The sequence below is a fragment of the Blennius ocellaris genome, assembly GCF_963422515.1.
Source record: "Blennius ocellaris genome assembly, chromosome: 16".
In the NCBI taxonomy this organism is placed as follows: Eukaryota; Metazoa; Chordata; class Actinopteri; order Blenniiformes; family Blenniidae; genus Blennius; species Blennius ocellaris.
This window is the reverse complement of record NC_137665.1, coordinates 11,448,352-11,466,728: the sequence shown is the minus strand read 5'-3', so window position 1 is coordinate 11,466,728 and position 18,377 is coordinate 11,448,352. Positions and strand designations below refer to the sequence as shown.

Below are 18,377 nucleotides of genomic sequence, written 5' to 3'. Positions count from 1 at the left end.
GCTCTTATCTTGGAGCTCTCGTACCCTCTGGAACAGGCTGAATCAGCCAGGTTCAGTATTCCTGCTAAAAAGATGGGAGGCCTCACACTGTGTGCAACCATAAATAGAGATGCTATTTAAAAAAAACAAAACGTTTTTTTAACAAAGTAAAGGATCATATAAATGATGTCATTGGGAAGAATTAGTCTCAGACATTTATTGTCAGTGTATATTTTAGTTATAGAAAGAAAAGAGTCTTCGCTCAGAACATGACCACTGTTAACATGAAAATATACAACATACAGGCATGCTCAATCTTGTCTAAAGCAAATATACTCAAATTTGTATCAGCACAAATAAACATAGAGTGGAAAAAGGCCGTGCGTTTTTCTGTGTAACAGTGTCACCCAGAGGGCAAAGCCAGCCGAGCGTGAGTGTAACATCCTGGTGCAGGACTGTACATGATTTATGTATTCATTCATGTTCATGTAAAAGACGTTAAGTATTAACTTAACTGTGTTAACTGCATTTATAATTTTACAGTTCATGGCACACACAAAGAAAAACACCACAGGATGACTGTAAAAAAAAAAAAACTTGCGTCACACACGTTACATTTACTTTTGTCCCAGAGCTTTGAGTATAACTGCAAATTTAACGTTTATTCTGTTAAAAAAAAAAAATGTAAAAAAAGAGAAAAAAGACAGTTTTGTTTGTTTGTTGGAAAACATTGATGCATCATTTCATTTTCTAAGAACAGAGCTGTGGAAACTGAAAAAGAGGAGCCAGGTCTGCTTCGAAGTGTGGCTTTGTTTCAATGCTCTCAGGCGAGGACCACCTGACCAAAATGTTGCCTCAGCTGCTCGAGGAAGACGAAGGTGAAGACTGTGTGAGGGATGAGGCGGATAGCCGCAGGAACAAGACCCTGCACACAAGAATATGTGAGGGGATCCGTCGTGACCATATGAAAATGTAATTTTGTGTATTTCGAATTGTGGAGGTACACCCACCTTATAGAAAGCCTTTGGGCCGAGCTTTGCAGTTTCTTTTAGACAGACAAACATGCTCTGCAACAGAGAGACAAACAAAAACAAAAACAAAAAAAAAAAAAAACGCAAGAGATACAGCAAGCTGTGTTGTTCTTATGGCAAATGAATAAAACATACATGTCAGCAAGATGAAAGGGAAACTTGGATTCTTCCGGTAACCTCAACCCTCCTTCACCAGCAAATGACAAAACCATGGAGAGATCCAAGCACTCACCCCATATTCCATTTTTGAGTTCATCAGTCTCGTCTTAACAACATCAAGTGGTTGGCACAGCACTGTGGCACAGCCGCCCTGTTACAGAGAGGAATAAAGGAGGTTTGTTCTAGAAAATGATGCTGCTTGTAAAAGTATACCTACCCCCTTAAACGTATCCACATTTGTCACATTACAACCAGGAATGTAACTGTATATTATTTGGATTTACTGTGACAGACCATTAGAGAACATTTGTGAATGACATCATGGAGGCCAAGCTATCTGGGGACCAGTGTTGCCACAGTTTCCTTGAAAAAGTCATCTTATTACTGATTAGTCGTGACTCCTTTAAAAAGTAACATAGTTACTTTACTGATTACCTGTTATTAAGAGTAACTTAGTTAGATTACAATGAACTCTTCAGTCACTCTCAACAGCTACCGACAACACCTCCCACCGTCTCAACATAAAAATGAAAACCGGTTTTGCACTACCTGCTCTATATGACCTTTTAATAATTGTGTGTGTGTGTGTGTGTGTGTGTGTCTGCCCTGTGACAGACTGCCGACCTGTCCAAGGTGGATCCTGCCCTCGCCCTCGACGGATGTACCGTCTCCATTCAATCCATCTGAGCTTCAGATATTTTGCAAAGATAAATGTGCAAAAAATGTCAGATTTCAAAAGATAAACCCCAAAGAACTTGCAGCAAACAGCTGGGATTCTAGCTAAAGGTGGCTCTACACAGTATTGACTCAGGATGGTTAGTTTTGCACACCACTCTTTAGTTTTGTGATTGTAATAAAAATGTAAAGCTATGTATAACCTTTCTTCCACTTCACAATTGTGTTGCATGCTGTGTTGGTCTATCACATAAAATCCCAATAAAATACATTTACATGTGTGGTTGTATTAAAAGAGAATGTGTGTAGGGGGTGGGGGCACTGTATATAATGACACACATGAACCACTTACTGCAAACACACTGGCCAGGACATGAGTGAGGATGTTGTCGGTTAGGTAACCATTAGCCAGAAACAACTGCTTGGATTGGTCATAACACGACAGCTGAAGGTGTAAAACACATAAACACAGTACATTTAAAAAAATGCTTAAATGATCCTCATGACTCAAAAAAAAAAAACCTGAAAAAATGCAGTGTGCTGTTGGAATGAACGCATTATCACAAAGAAAGAGCATAGTTTGGGTTAATTTCAATGTGTAATATAGTCTGGGTGTTAAATATACAGCCTGCAGGTCAAAACCGGCCCATCTGATGATGTAATGTGGTTCATGAGATGATCTGATTTAATGTAAAAATGACAAATACAGACAGAACTTCAGTGTGTGTTGTGTAGCTGTCCACCACTATGTTGTCTTTCAATGTTTCACCGAAATTAAGTTGTGGAAATAATTAGATAAAGTCATATTTCAGATGCAAACAAGACTTTTATTGAGAAACAACAGAAAGTCGTGAAAACAATGGGATAAACATTTCATCATGTGTGAAACAATTTGATTAATGGCATGATTTGAATTTCAGTTCAAACATTATTGCAATCAAGAAGAAAAACTCATTGAATGAAGTGGTTATAGAGTAATATGTTGGATTGGTTGCGTTATTCTCTGAGAGATTCTCAGCGGTGGAAACACAGGTGGAAGGTGTAACTTCCAGTGGCGCTGGAGATGTGGAACATCTTCATGGCCTGGGCCCCAGCCTGCTCATATGGGGTGAGAGCTTCCTCGAGGATGAGCCCCATGCCTGTGATGGGGTTATTCCCATCTTTTTTGTAGTACAGGAACAGCGGGTCTCTTCCGGTCCCCATGTTCAGATCCATGTCGACCTTGATGTAACCCTCCTGATCCTGGAGCTTCAGATCCCCGATGGCTATCTGCCTGTTGGTGGTGTTGCGGTACCAGATGAAGACCCGTTCCTGGTTCATAAATTTGTTGGTGTAGTCATCCATTCTGATGTAACCTCGCTTGAAGAGGTCATCATATTGGCACCAGGCAGAGGTGGCCTTGATGTCACTAATGAACACCGGGGCCTCTCTCTCCACCCACAGGTAGGCCCAGGCTCCTCCAGCGTTCTGGTTCAGATCACAGGTCAGCCTCTCGCAGTGCTGTCGAACCATCTTGGCTTCATCCTGCACGCCGTTGGAGACGTGAAGACTTTTGATGGCCACATCAGCATCAGTGGAACCCTTGTAGAACCACACATAGATAGCGGATCCTTGTCCTCCAGTGTTGATGTTCTTGTCTACCGAGCGGTAAGTCGCTTCACGAAGGGCCTTTGCCATCTCATTGCAGTATGAAAACTGAATCCTGGTGATGGCCTGGACACCAGTTTCAGCTTTGTACCAGAGGTAGACCTTGTTGCCTCCGGGTAGTTTGTTCAGAGGGCCCTCAACCTTAGTGAACCCGTCTGCACTGAGCTGATCCTCCTCATCTCCATTCAGGGAAACGTTAATCTGAGTGATGGGCATTTTGAGTTCCTGCATCAAAACAAGTGAAAAGATTCATGAGTGAACATCAGGTCATATAAAATGTGTGTTTACACGAGGAAACGTACAGTACATGTTAAAAAAGGATCATTCTACATATCAAAGTTACAATACTGTGTGGAATGCAGGAACTCGGTCGTTGTTATTCCGTGTGCCTGCTTCTTTAGGAGATGAGGTGGAAGGTTTACAGCCTACCCTGTTTTATTGAAATCTTTTTATTTTTCTTTCGCCAGATTTCTAGTGCGAAACTAGTCCAGTACCGTTGGGAGCACTTAGACATGCGCATCAAAACATGAAGAAAATGTTGTTGTTTTGTTTTTAAAAAATATATATTTATTAGGTTTGAACAACTTAACAAAACACAAACACACTTGGCTAATTCATACATTATGATAAACAGTCAAGGTCAAGCTCAGGATATACATCATGAAGAAAATTTCTGAATAGTGTACTATGACTTTTGTTCACGATTCAAAAAATCGCAAAAAAAAAAAAAAGAAATTGCCAGTGAAAGTGAATAGGATTTGGGTGAAAGACACCAGTCAGTACAAGCAGCAGGTAAACACAAGGTTTCATGTGAAATATTCACGTTTATGTTTTCCTGCTGGCTGTACCACTAATTGCCCACTTAGGGACAAAATGCTTCACCTTGACCCAAAAAATAATGGATCATCCCTCCCAAAATATTGATGGGTCAGTGTGGGGATAAAAAGAATTTCCCCAAGAGTCACTATTAATAAGGCAGGATTGATTAAGTCAATGAAAGGTTTGATTTTCAAGTGTTTCACTGATAACATCTATATCCACAGAGTGCATTCTTTCTGAAACATCAGGCTCCCTGGATAAAAACCTCAAATATTTAAAGTAGTCTTGATAGACTCCTTGAAAAATCAACCTTTAATATTTTGAATGAAAATTCTCAGTTGGTTGCAGTCAAATTGCATTAAAATGATGGTAAAGGGTATTATTGAAACCAGATAATGAGTAAAGTAAAAAGTAGTTGAAAACTTACGTTTGTTGGTCTGAAGTCTGCTGGACGGTGCTGGACGCTGCTGGATGCTGCTGTCCTCTCTAAGAATCACTCGTCTTTATATACAGAACACATCGTTGATGTTGACAGTGAACTCACTGCCCATATGCCCTTGAAATTCTCGAGAAATTCCTGTGAACTCTGTCAATCATCAATCTTACTTGCTCAACCCAGACTTAGTTTATTCTTCCACAGAATCCATCTGTGGTTATACGATGCCATAAAAAAAAAAAGCATCTGCTTCCTCATTGGATTCTTATTTATTGTAATATTTCCCCAACTTTAGAGTTCAAGACCATCAAAATGATTTCCCTATTGGACAATGATAATGCAAGTGAACACAAAATACAGTTTTTAAATGATGATCTAATATTTTAAGGGGAACAAGCCATTTGTAAAGCTTTAAGGATGAACCGCGGTGCCTTGATGCACAAATGGAAATATCTGTGGTGAACCTTCCCAGGGGTGGCTGGCTGACCAAAATGACGCCATGAGCACAATGATGACTTGTCCAGGAGGTCACCAAGGAACCCAGGACAACATCGAAAGAACTGCAGGCCTCTCTTGTCTCAGTTAAGGTCAAAGTTCATGATATAACGTCTGAATGATCCACAAAACTTTTGGGAGAATATTCTATGAACTGATCGAACAGAACAGAACAGAACTTATTGTCATTGTACAGGTACAGCAAAAAACTTTTGGCAGTTGGTGCGAAGAGTACACCAACATGCCGAGTCAGCCAATGTGCATGGCGCCATATGCTTAGATGAAAAATGGAAAACAGGAAGTGAAGCGAGGTAAAAAAGAAGAAGAAGCAGGTCTCAAACTATGCTCCTTTAGAGAGGGCAAAGTGTGGGATTCGGGGGGGGGGGGGGGGGGGGGGGGGGACTCTGCACTTTTACATCTTAATTATGCTTTTAATGGTACTTTGGTGCACTGTGGCATCTCAAATGTGCTTCATAAATAAAGTTGTATTGGTTAATAGGTTTAGGGGGTAAATACTTTTTCACTGCACTTGTATCTGAGTCGACTTCACATTTAAGGAGTGGCAGCTCCTTTTCTGTTGCTACTGGACGCTGCTGTCTTCCAAAGACTCACCCACATTATTTGAGTACAAATTACAGATTAATCTTATCACTGATCCTGACAGTGATATCACCACCCATTTACCTTCGAAATTCTCGAGAAAGTCAACCATAAACCTTGCACACCCATCAGTATTTACTTTCTTGTTCCACAGAATCCGTCTATGGTTTTATTGTGTTGTCTATCTTTTACATGTTTTATGTGTGTGACCTGTGTTCTTTTCCATCATGATTATTCTTTCAACACTACGTTGGTCCACTGTGGTGTCCTAAATGTGCTGCATGAATAAAGTTGGATTGTTTATTGGGTTTAGGGAGCAGTACACAGATTAGTGACTATGATCTTCATTAAGAGCAACTGCTGTTTCGGTTTACTCACAATGAACATTCAGGATGTACAGATGCAGCATTCAAAGTCAGACCATTGTTAGCATGAGAATGGCTGCTGACTCTTGTTGAAATAGTGCGTATAAAGAAGCTGCTGGCTTTATTTAACATTCGTCTGGAGGACTTCAAGCCACACAATATTTGTCCCGAGAAGTGTTACCATCTTCATCTTGAGTTTTCCAGAAAGAACTTCATCAAATTGATCATTACCTTAAATAAACTGAGTTCAATCCAGCAGGAAAACAAAAAGGCAAACTAGAACTGATGCCTTTCCATCTATAGAAGATGGAAAAACATTTTTCATCATTTTCTGTCTGTTGGGACTTTACCTGTCCGACTGAGACCAGCGCACCTCGGCTGGAAGCCATTGTAGCACCAGAAAACATTTTCCTGATCCCCTCTGCAACAGAAATTTTAGAATCAAGACATAATCTGAAGAATTAATTTCTAACTTTTCACCTTTTTTTTTTTTTTACGCTGTTGCATATTATAATCTTGCTGTCTAACAAACAAACATAATCAAGTGAAGAATGTTTTCTTAATGAATCTTACCATTCTTCCAAACACGTAATAATCCATCGAACACATGAGCGTAGCTGAGAGGAGAGAAGAAAAAAAGAAATCTTTGGAGCTGGTTGCACAGATTAACTTCAATGTTCTGCAAATATGACAGAAACCATTTTCATATTTCCATGTACTTACTTTCTTCTGAGATTTGCCGGCAGCTTGACATCATTCTGCATTCTGCATTAGAAGCGGTTGAAAGATTGCAAAGTCAGTTCGATGTCAACGTGAATGACCCGATTCTGAATTAAGAGAAAACTGGTCCACCAGATCAGAGCAGTGAGCATGAAAAGCCTTCAGGGCACTTTGAGAGCTGTCAGACCACTTCACCTTTCTCTTATTTGTTTATGCTCCTTTTTGGACACAGCTTGACTTGTATTGTTTCATTCTTTGTTTTTTTTTTTTTTTTTAAACAACATTTTATTGCTGTAACAGCTGTTGTGTGTCTTTCTGAATCATATTCAAACGCACATATTTCTAAGAATTCTCTCCAGGACATTGAAATAGTTCAAAGACAACAAAATGAAATGGGAAACACTGTAACAAAATTCCAGATATCAGAACATTGCAGTCATTTGTCCATATGGTTTTAATTATAGATTAGTGCTAGCATCATTCAATTGTGAAAATGTGAAGGAATGGGAACACTATCTTCAAAGGTACATGTGATGTTTTGTAAATGAACCAAATTAATCAACCATATGTAACAAAATGACATCTTGATATCATCTCAAACACAATATTACAAGTCGCTTGCTCCAATTCGTGCAAGACGCCACCAGATTTATCCACCAGATGGTGTATTGAGCTGTTAGTTTTTCTGTACTACACAGAGATGTAGCCTATATTATAAGCATATATACCCTACACCCACCAACGAATTGCCCCATATTACCATTTAGCCACTGAGACACTGTATAGTTTGAGACGATTGTGTTCAGACGACCCAAACTAATGATAGAGCATCAACTCGGAGACACAAGTTTGAGCCGCATCACAATTTGCCACATTGTCCCTTAATCTGGACAATGGCAACAACTAGAAAAACAAACACATAGATTCAAACCACAGGTCAAACACCTCAGTGACAGATGCAACAGTTGGTATACCACGACGTAATCACGGGCACTCTCAGTAGGCATGTTGCTTAAAATCAGCCGTCAAACAAGGAAGCAGCTTCACAGGCAGTCACAGATGGGCCACAAATCTGCACCACATAACCGTATGTGGCTTGTCTTCCTGGGTTAGAGCGACAACTTGAACTCCCACACCACAGCAAATGACATAGCCTCTGTATGACATTTACCACAGAGACCTTCATGTGATTGTAAAGCCAAAAACCTCAAGTTAATGCACTGCAGCCCTCATGGATACAGACGTTTGCCTTGGTGTCTCAGAAGAGTGTGGATGTGAATAACAGCCTGCGTTTGGCAGCGATGCTGAGGTACTGTGATTCATCTGGATGATTTGTTTGTCTGTTATGAATGTTTGTTTTGGGGGGGTTTTTTCCCTGTGGTAATATAAGTAGATTCCTTAGAAGAATATACCGAAGATGAATGGATAACTCACAACATTTAAACCCATTTTTTTGGGTGCATTTATAATGGGTTTATGTCAGCTATAAAAGCCACAAACACCCTCTTTACATGAGCCGTTTCTCCACCTCTATCATGAGTACAATCAAACTGTGTGAACAATGGTTGTAAATCAAGAAATTATTTTATTTGATCATGTTATGACCTCTTTCTACAATAGACATGAATCCACTAGAGGCAGTGAAGAAAGCCTCTGTTATATTAGTTTAGGTATGTTTGTTGTCCGCTGCATTGTTCTATGATCAGTATGGTGGGAACTGAAGGGAATATTTTTCAAGTGATTTGAGAAACAGAAATACTAAAGTGACTCAGCAGTGCCACTTATTATACAACAGTGGCATGGCTTGAAGGTTGAAATAACTCTTTTGCTATTATGTTGTAGTACAACTCAAGAGTCCAAACTTGTCTGCATCTTTTTTTATAGTATTAAAACTTTTGTTGGTTGGCTCATAGTATTATTGCTGAAATGAGGGCCATTGCATGTCTTTTTTTGTAATCAGCAAAAGAAAATATATCTCCATTTGATAAAACCTTTACTGGTATTTCTATAAAATTACTATTCTTTAAGTTACCAACGTCACTGAACACATACAACTTAACAAACATGCATATGCAACTATATAAATGTGAATATGAACCAGTGTTCTCAGAAATACAATATTTATTGGATTGTACCGACATGAAAAGAAAGGGTTATTGAAGGGTAGGAAATTTTAAACAATGAAGTATATAATCAGAACATCTTACTCACCTGACATTCACCAAGTCAGCTGGGGTTCCAATGAAGCCGCCTGTAAATCCTGTGGGGGGGAAATAACTCATATCATGAATGAAATCTAACCACTTTGATGCTCATTTCCACATTGTGGGAGAAATAAAAGAAAATTGTGTCTTGTTCAAATCGAATAATGTCAAGATCAAACCTCCAAATGCGCCCAGCAGAACTTTCTGGTAGAAGGGCATTGGGTACTTGTTTTTTCTGCACATCTTGTCCCTGACAGTCTCATAAATGGCAAACCGTGACATGGAATAAGTCATCTGAGTTAAAAGAAACCCAAAAAAGAAAAAAGAAAAAAGGATGTCATCACTTTGAAAGAGTGCACTGTAAATATTTGGTTGTGTCGTTTTCCACCTGTCTGCAGAGGGAAGCACTGAGGCCGCTGTAAAGAGCCAGGTAACCTTCTCTCCTCACGACATTGACCGTCATCCCAATCATCCTCACCCTCACCTCCTGCTGCGTCTGTAAGTGCACCTGGACGTGGACAACGAAGTTGCACATGCAGTTAGATCTGCTACCAAATCCATGTGTGTGAAGAGACAAAGAGAGTCTGGGCCTGACTTAAGTATCTGCAGGAAAACAATATTAATTCAACTATTAGTAACTATCTAGCTCATAACTTGAGGGAAGCAATTCAACAACAGGAAAACAGCTGTGCCACAGATGTCTCTTCCTTTTTGAAAGTGCCTTAAAGCTTTACAAAAATCACAATGACAGTTATTATCAAAGCAATTAAAGCATATTATCGCCATGTCACTATGTGACAAGTGGGATATTATAAAATAGTTTAAACTGAATGACAGACTAGTCCAAATAGGATAATAAAAAGGAAATAGGAAACACTCCTAAAACAAATCAATGTGGACAGTCTGAATATGTTTTTCATTAAAAAATAAATAAATAAAAAAAAGCGGTAAAATTGTAAATGTGAATCAGCTTTATCTTTTACCTTAATCAAATCCAGAGGGTGTGTTAAACAGGCCGCTGCGCTGGAGCACACTCCACCAAAATACCAGCGAGAAATGCGCTTCTGCTGCATGTTGCATGAGAAAAGAACTCCACACGAGAAAATAAGGCAAAGGATCAGCTCCTCACGGGTCGCCGGAACAACTTTGTCCGAGGTTTGCTTTTCATCTTCCTCTGTCAGTGCAGCCGGAGATTTGGACCGCCGGTCATTGTAAAGTCAATGCAAATCCCTTTGGTGTAAATCTGCAGTTTAGTTTCTTATCAACAACTGGACATTTTGGAAATAAAAAACAAAAAAGAAAACCTTGAGGTTGAGCTGGTCTGGTCAAGCAAGTGCACTGCCTTCACACTTGGTGTTCGTGTGGCAACACGCGGGGTGCAGCTGGTTTGAGGGAGGAAGAGTACGTGACCAATATAAAAATAGTAAGTCAGCTTGACTGCTGCTATAGTTTTGTGAATGTGGCACGCCAGCATCCGAGGATTCAACTAACACTGATCAAAGGTCATGAAATATATATATTTGTCTTGATTAAACAACAGCTTTACCAATTAAAAAGAATAAAGGAAAAAGATTTATGCAAGGGGTCAAAAGTTCAGCGCTCCAAGATGAGGACTGAATATTATTTTAGACAGACAGACAGACAGAAAAAAAAAAAAAGGATTGTTTCACTCTGTAAAGCCCAAGTGACTTTCTGGTTTGTTAAGCATGACATGATTTTAAATGAGCGGTGCAGCAGTGGTATGAATGGGCAGCCTGGCAGTGGAGCATGTGTGCTGACTCAGAGGCAGGCCGAGTGGGAGGGACTCCTGACAGATTACAGAAACAGAAACTGGATACCCTCTGCAAGGCAGAGTGCAGGCAAGGCTGGAACGCACACTCTGGAAATGTGGGATGTGACACTGAAGACACAAATAATCATCAATAGCCAGAATTTAGTTCCTGTGATTCCCTTCTAAGAAAGATGCGTGAGGTAGATCCAACTGCAACAAAAAGAATCGTCTTATTATTTTTCTTTTTTTGTCTTAATGGGGAAGACAATCAAAAAAAAAAAAAAAAAGTGATTGGTCTTGTGTTCTGCCAACACCAGAGAAATTAGTCCAAATTGCAATTATCATATTTTGCAGACAATAAGTCCAGAACCCCCGCCCCCCCCCCCCCCCAAAAAAAAAACAACAAGTCACAGTGATGTAACTGCACCATCAACAGTTGTCAGACATGCAGCTGCTCTTCCTGAACCATCTGTGAGTTTGTTCCTGCAGCTCTGGCCGTCATGCTTTTAGACTGCTGTGCTCCATTTTCTTTCTCTTGACATTGTGTTTGCACTCTCAGTACAATACGGTAGCAATAAAGCAGCATTGTGTAGTCAAGCAGAAACATACCAGATGGTCTAAAAGTCACTAATTCATATAAGTTGCATGCCCCCCCACCCCCACCTGCAACTTATAGTCCAGAAAATGGGATGTCTGATAAGTTGTCCAAGAACCTCAAGTGTCAACCAATAGACGCACAACAGTAAGGATAGAAAACAGATGCCTGAATAATGAATGCAGGCTCAGTGTGCTGATTGAAAGAGCATTTAGTGCAGCTGAAGTGAGATCAGTCAGTCGGAGGAAGTTTCTTTATAATCTGGATGTTAATGGTTCCTGGAGGAAAGAGATCCATGAATTAATCACAATCAGAAGCAGCTGATGTTGATTTCATCCTGATGATGCTTTATAGCTCCAGTGGATACGGGATAATGTTTATTGCAGCCTGCAATCGTTCATATTGCTCACATATTAAATTACCTTCATTGATTGGTCAACAGTTTTTGAAGAAATTGATATTGAAATCTGAGTAAGGCTTTAACGTTTCACTTGACTTGCTTTGACAAACCAGCCAGACACCACCGTCAACAACACAACAGGGACACGTTTTCTCCATACTCCAACAGTTAGAACAATTCTATAGAGTTACGTTTTCACACTGAAAGAATATGGAAGGAAACGATTTGAGATAAATGTGCGTAAACCTTTGCAGTCGGTCTTTTCATGATCACACATCACTTTCATTACGATCACTTCATCATCCATCGCAAAACAGTTCACAGGCAACAATAAGCCTTGTTCTTTGAAATCTAAAACCGAAAGATAGAAAGCTTAATGAAATAACTCTCATACTCTTGAAACCAAAAGTTTGAATCTGCCGCCGCTTTACCTGACTACAGCCCGATTAGTGATGTCCACACTCCCTCTGGTGCTTAGTTTTATGAAACACATTGGTTGTTATATTAGTTGTTTGTGTTCATTTCAGTTAGTGGGGGGAAAAAAGGCATACATGAGTCCACTTTCTTTTCATGACAGTTTGGTCCTGGTTCATCATCTCCAGCTGTCATAAGTAGAGGTAGGCGAGGGGTGCGTGTCCTCTGTTTAATAAAACTAATATTTTTAGCACAGTTTCTTAAAAGAAGTGTACATATTTGCTGTTTTGTTAAACAAAAACAAAAACAAAAAATCCTCAGTATCAGATTGAAGATTGTATTTACTAACAGCATAAATCAACACTGCCAAACCAACCATTTCCCAACAAGCACAGAAGCATGTGATTACCATCAGGACTCAATATCCTGATTATTGCAGTGGAGATAAACTGATCGCATTATTACCTGTGTAATCTATCCATCAATAGCTGGAAAAATATAGAGCTGTGTGAAATAAATACTGTGGTAATTCATGTGCCATTGATGAAGCCGGTTGGGATTAATGTGTTTATAATCCCATTAGTCTTTTTGAAAAAAAAAAAAGAAAGAGACAGAGCAAAGGCAGAAGATATACAGAGATGATCTAAAAGAATCATGACCTTTAGCCAAATAGTTACTCCCAAAATAATATCAACAGTTTGCTATGGCTGCACATTGTTGTTAGTGCTCTCGCCTCAGTTAGAAAACCTGGAATTTACATGTTCACTCAGTCTGTGTGGGTTATCCCGCTGACACACTAAAAACACGTGTTCAAGATGAACTGATCACTGTGTCTCTCTGCGTTTGTCGTGGATTTACTATCGGTCCAGCGTGCGACCTGCATTCAGTCAAGCGTTTTCCTTTCATAACGTCCAAGATCAAACTGCAGACTCTAGCACCACCTAGTGGCGTCTATGTGTATTAATCATGTTCCTATTCTGAGGAGCACCGTCTTCTGCACCCATGTATTTCTGATTGATGACTTGATAGTATTTTTCTTAAATGCTACACAGAATCTAATGCATAAACCTCCAAGAAATCACCTAAAATGTGTATAGAATTTTGTTTTTGTGGAACTGGCATTCCAAGGGTGAAATTCATGAAATTAACTATTGAATTGAAATTTATATAGAAAAACTGAACTAAAATAATCTGTTTTTATAGCAGTCTTTTGGGAAGGGGACTTTTTTTTTTTTAGCATTAAACAATTGAGTGTAGTGGAGTTCAGTCGCAGTTCTTTGTTTCCCTGGATGTTCTCATTTTAACAGTGTGTTTCATCAGCTAATTTGTTGTTTTTAAAAGATCTGCAAATTGGTCCAATTACCCCAAATTGGCAGAATCGATAGCCAATATGCAAGCGGCGTGTTTTTCCAACGAGAAAAGCAGAAAAGGCGATTTGACATCAGCTGTTTTCACTACAACGGAATTGAAGTAAAAACACTAAAGTGCAGCTCAGTCGGTGTGAAAGCAAAACACTGGCAGAAGAAACAAAGATTTGATCCGAAGGCAGTTTTCTACAACACAGGAATACCGTTGCATATGCCACATTTAGTCCGTGGAGAGGAGGTTCAACTGCTCTGTAGAACAACCTTAACCATAGTGCTTTTAAAGCTTCTGGATTGGCTCTATGTGCGGTGATCTGGACATTACGATTCACACACACTGCCTTACTGGAGCTGCAAAAATATGCATGCGGCAATGCAAAAGGTCATTTGCAACAAGAAGTTACAGCAGGGCAAGTGGAAGTAGCTATCCATGAGATGAATAGTTGAGCAACAAACAAGTTTACGCTATTTGCAAAGCAACATAAAAATAAAATGCATGTATTTGACCTGCACAAAGCTGCACACATTCAGTCCAGACATCAACTTCTGAAAAAATGTCACGCGAACCCTTAAAATTCTGATCGTGACGTTTCTACTCGTTTCCTCTGTACCGAAGTCCCACAATAAGATCAATGAGAAGACAAATGAGAGGAAACATGGATATTTCAGTTTTAATCATAACACTTCTATGAACAATATAAGGACTCTGAGCTGGATACAGTATCTGATGTTCCTCATAATCTGCATCAGTTAGATGGTCGTGCTCCGACACGGCAGGATTTCGTTCTGTGGAGTCTAACACACACACACACACACACACACAGAGTTACCAACTGACTCACTTGGCACCCAGGCCAGTCTTTCTGAGACGTGTTTGCCACACGGGTATACAGAAACAAACGGTGTGGAGCAGGCAGCGGGGCGGCCATGTGTGCAGACAGAGTGTCTGCTGAGTTCAGTCTGGGATGGAACGCCCCGCCGCTCCGCTGAGAGGAGACCATAATGTCAGAAGGCATTCCTTTGTTTCCATTTCTCTCGTGATCTTCTTTGTTGTCTTGTAAAAAAAAGAAATTTAAAAAAAATAACAGAATGAAGGATGAAGTGCGTGTTGGAGAGCAGGAGGACACGGACTTTACTCCAACACCACGGTGCCGCCTGCTGCTTCCAGAGCTGCTTTGAGCTTCTCGGCCTCCTCTTTGGATACATTGGCCCGGATTTCCTGTGGAAGAGACTCCACCAGTTTCTTCGCCTGTGTGGGTAAAGACAGGAAAACTTGAGTTAATTGAGCGACACGTCACATTGGTGGCTGTCTAACGTGTCACTGACACAGCGACAGACGCTGGTGAAAAACCGAGTTAAATGAAGACTCTTACCTGCACCAGATTCAAGCCTTGGATGCAGTTCTTCACTTCCTTTATGAGCTTTACTTTTTCAGATGCATTTAATTCTGTCAGCTTGACAATGAAGTGAGTCTTTTCTTTCTTGACTGGCGCTTCCTCTTCCTCCGCAGCCTGGGGTCAAAAGAAAGACAGATGGACAGTTGTAACAAGTCAGCAATCACAACCATCAGCGGCGAAATGACATTCTGAAAAGAAAAAAGAAAAACCTCGGTAAAAGCAGTAATTGACAAAGAGGATCAAGGGCTGATTTGATTCTAACCTGAGCTGCCGGTACAGCGGATCCGACCATCGCCCCCATCGGCATCATGCCCACATCCTGAATGTTCAGAGTTTTCTGTAATCAACCAAGATGAGAACATGACTCGACGGCCCTCGGAAGGTTCAGAGTGTGTTCGTGCCTAGATTTTAAAGGTTGGTTTTTTTTTCCCTCCACAAACCTTCAGCAGCTCGTTGAGGTCCGACACCTCTAACAAGGTGAGGCCGGCGATATCGTTGACAAGCTGTTGGATTTTGGGGGAATACTGTTTGGGGGCTCCATCCAGCAGAGGGGTGGCGATGGCATCCGACGGCGTGGCTGCGCTGGTTTGCAGAAGTCTGAGGGCACAAGAGGCCGGCGTCTGTCGCTGAAGCTGTTGCCTGGAAAACAAGCAGGAATTCGTCAGTGAATTAAACGACCACTTCAAAGGCTGAATCCAACTTGGTTGAAGCTGGTCTCCCTCAGCTCACCACATCTACATGTATTCTTGCCAAAGTTGTGAGAGACACTGAAGCTGAGGTTTTCTGAGGTGGTGAGTGAGCAGCTGACAGAAGTTTCTGGAGACTTTCCCATGCATGTGGAAAGGAGCACGTCCATCTCAACTGTTGCATTGCAAAGTCCTTGTCTGCGTCGCAAATTCGTACATTTGTTATACATCTGATGTGGCCGCACTACAATTTGTGTGCCAAGAACCTGTAAATGTCCATTTCACCTCCATCTTAAGTCGACTTCTCAGTCATGAGTGGATTTTACAACTTCTGTTGTGGTGACAGTGATTTGACCCCAACAGATATTCTCCCGTTTCCTTTGAGTTAAACCGGCAACGTGTACTTTTGGGAGGCAATGTATCTACATAAATATATTGCCTCAATAACACTCAGTAGCTCTGCATTAGAACTCATTCATACAGGACACCGCGTCTGTGGGTCTGGATTGAGGGAAAATGCAACAAGAGTTCAAATATAATCTGCAGGTAAGCCAAGCCTCTGTACCCACAAATATTACAGCTTAAATCTACCAAACTAAACTAATCATACTTAATTGATCCTCTTGGATAAATTCCATTTTCCACATTTAGCCATCCGTCTTCTAGGATGTGGTGGGGAACTGATGGAGAATCAAAAGTTGAACTCAGCAGCGACCTGTCCAATGTGGGCATCAAACCTGAACCCCCCCCATGTCAAGTCCACTTCTGCTCTATTTCTTTGATCAGCTTTAGAACTTGAAAATACAAATTTCACATTGTATGAATCATGATAGTCATATAATATTCTACTGTAGCTGGTTGTGAAAAGTAATTGTGACAATATCTGTGGAAAATTGTGCCCAAAGTGAGTATTTGAATGTGATCATGATGGTATAGCCAACTTCCTCCATCAGTGGTGTGGTGATCTGAGTGGTTTATGAACTGCTGCTTTATATTCACCCTTAAAAACAATTAAAATGTTTAAAATCCCTCTCTTTTACATCGTGATTTAATCTTCCTCGAGACTGAAATAGGTAGTGTTGACAGATTTTGACAGGTAATGCTTATGGGATCTATATTGGGAGTGTGACCAAAAAAAAAACTGATTTAGAAATCAGTCCAGTAAATGACAAATGCAAAAATAATAAGGATTCATTCATTTTTCAGGAATTACCACGCATGATCCACCACCCTGTCAGTGACCTCTGAAGCAGCAACCATACAGCAGGATGGAGGCCACGGAGTGAATAACGACCAACAAATTGCCCATTTTACTGGATTTCTGATACTTCTGCTTCTCTCCGCTGTGACCTTCCGTGCACAGCCCCCAGTCTTTTACGACCACGTTGAAAAGAAAACGCTACACGGAGTCAAACTGCTGCAGGTCATCGAGGAGACTCCCGCTCCGTCACCGACATCGTCCGTCAACAGACCCACGGACACGGAGCCTCCAGCAGCAGCTTGAAGCGGCAGCGTGATGTTCCAGCTTCTCCAGAAGCAGCCGGAGTCTGCGGCTGTCTGCCCTTGAAGAGCCACACACACACTCACAGCGAGCGGCTGCTCCGCTGTTACGTGACAGAAGGGCTGCACGTTACGTACCGGTGCGTGCTGGCGGCGGCGCGCAGCGCGGTCCGGAGGCAGCGGGTGGTGCAGAACATGTTGTGGGGGTGAGAAGAGAGCCGCGTGTCCCGGTGTCCTCCTGATCCCCAGCTGAAGGTTTGTCTCTGCTCCGGTCTCCCTCCACAGTACCGCTGCTTCAAAAGCACATGGCGTCCTCCCCGGTCCTGACCTACCCACAATGCACCACCTGAACTTTCAAGAAGGACGACGGCAGCCACGGAGGGACAATGGAGGCGAAAACGCCAATTGCGAAGACCCTGGTTCGATCCCCAATCAGTTCATTTCAGTTTTGAGTTTGCATGATTCCTTTTTTAGTGTTCTGGGTTGTTCTTCACCAGACCCGGGTATCATAAAGTCAGGGGACCTGTACTTCTGCTGGACCGACCCCCAATTTGGAACAACAACAATGACTTGTCAATCAAAGTTTGTGGGCAAAAAACGAGCAGGTTTGTGTCCAATTTACCCCCACAATGCCAAAACAAATCTGTAATCATTTTCTTTGAAATAGCCAATTAAAAAAAAAAATACGATTATTATCCAAAGATAGGTGATGTATTATCATATTTTTGTTCACACATTATTTTATACAAACACATATTCATCAATTTTCTATGCTGCTTTATCGATGGTAGGGCAAGTAACAAGAGCTGATTAGGAACTTTAAAAAAATGTGCTGAATAGTATGGAGGCAGAATCTATTGTAGTGTGTCACTGCTTTCCTTCCGAGCCGATTTATGTTTGCTTTAATGTTTTTAATGTTTGTTACAAAGTTTGTATATCTTTTAATGTTAAATGTAATTGTAACTTGGTGCTGCTGTCGTCTTATCCAGGGCTCTTTTGAAAAAAGACCCTGTAATCTAACAGAGGTATGAAGCTGCTGTGGTTCTTTGTATTTCTTTTTCTTTTCTTTTTTACAGAACGTCATATCCCTCTGTAACTGCACGCCGGATGCCAGTGCACT

At 40.9% G+C, this 18,377-nt stretch overlaps 2 protein-coding genes across 2 annotated transcripts; both read right to left on the bottom strand.

Moving 5' to 3' along the window:
- Positions 1-340: 340 nt before the first annotated feature.
- On the bottom strand, positions 341-10,467 carry slc25a10a (solute carrier family 25 member 10a). The gene is made up of 11 exons (XM_080511648.1): positions 10,114-10,467; positions 9,519-9,638; positions 9,310-9,424; positions 9,138-9,186; positions 6,930-6,971; positions 6,780-6,823; positions 6,557-6,627; positions 2,197-2,289; positions 1,243-1,320; positions 990-1,046; positions 341-904 (listed from the first exon to the last, which is right to left on the bottom strand). Exons 1-11 carry the CDS (start codon positions 10,201-10,203, stop codon positions 803-805), a joined length of 861 nt encoding a protein of 286 aa, XP_080367774.1. The 5' UTR covers positions 10,204-10,467; the 3' UTR covers positions 341-802.
- A 3,871-nt stretch (positions 10,468-14,338) lies between these two features.
- Positions 14,339-17,580, bottom strand: mrpl12 (mitochondrial ribosomal protein L12). The gene is made up of 5 exons (XM_080512075.1): positions 17,396-17,580; positions 15,512-15,710; positions 15,334-15,408; positions 15,048-15,185; positions 14,339-14,923 (listed from the first exon to the last, which is right to left on the bottom strand). The coding sequence occupies exons 1-5, from the start codon at positions 17,452-17,454 to the stop codon at positions 14,807-14,809; spliced, it is 588 nt and encodes a 195-aa protein (XP_080368201.1). The 5' UTR covers positions 17,455-17,580; the 3' UTR covers positions 14,339-14,806.
- Between the last annotated feature and the right edge of the window lie 797 nt (positions 17,581-18,377).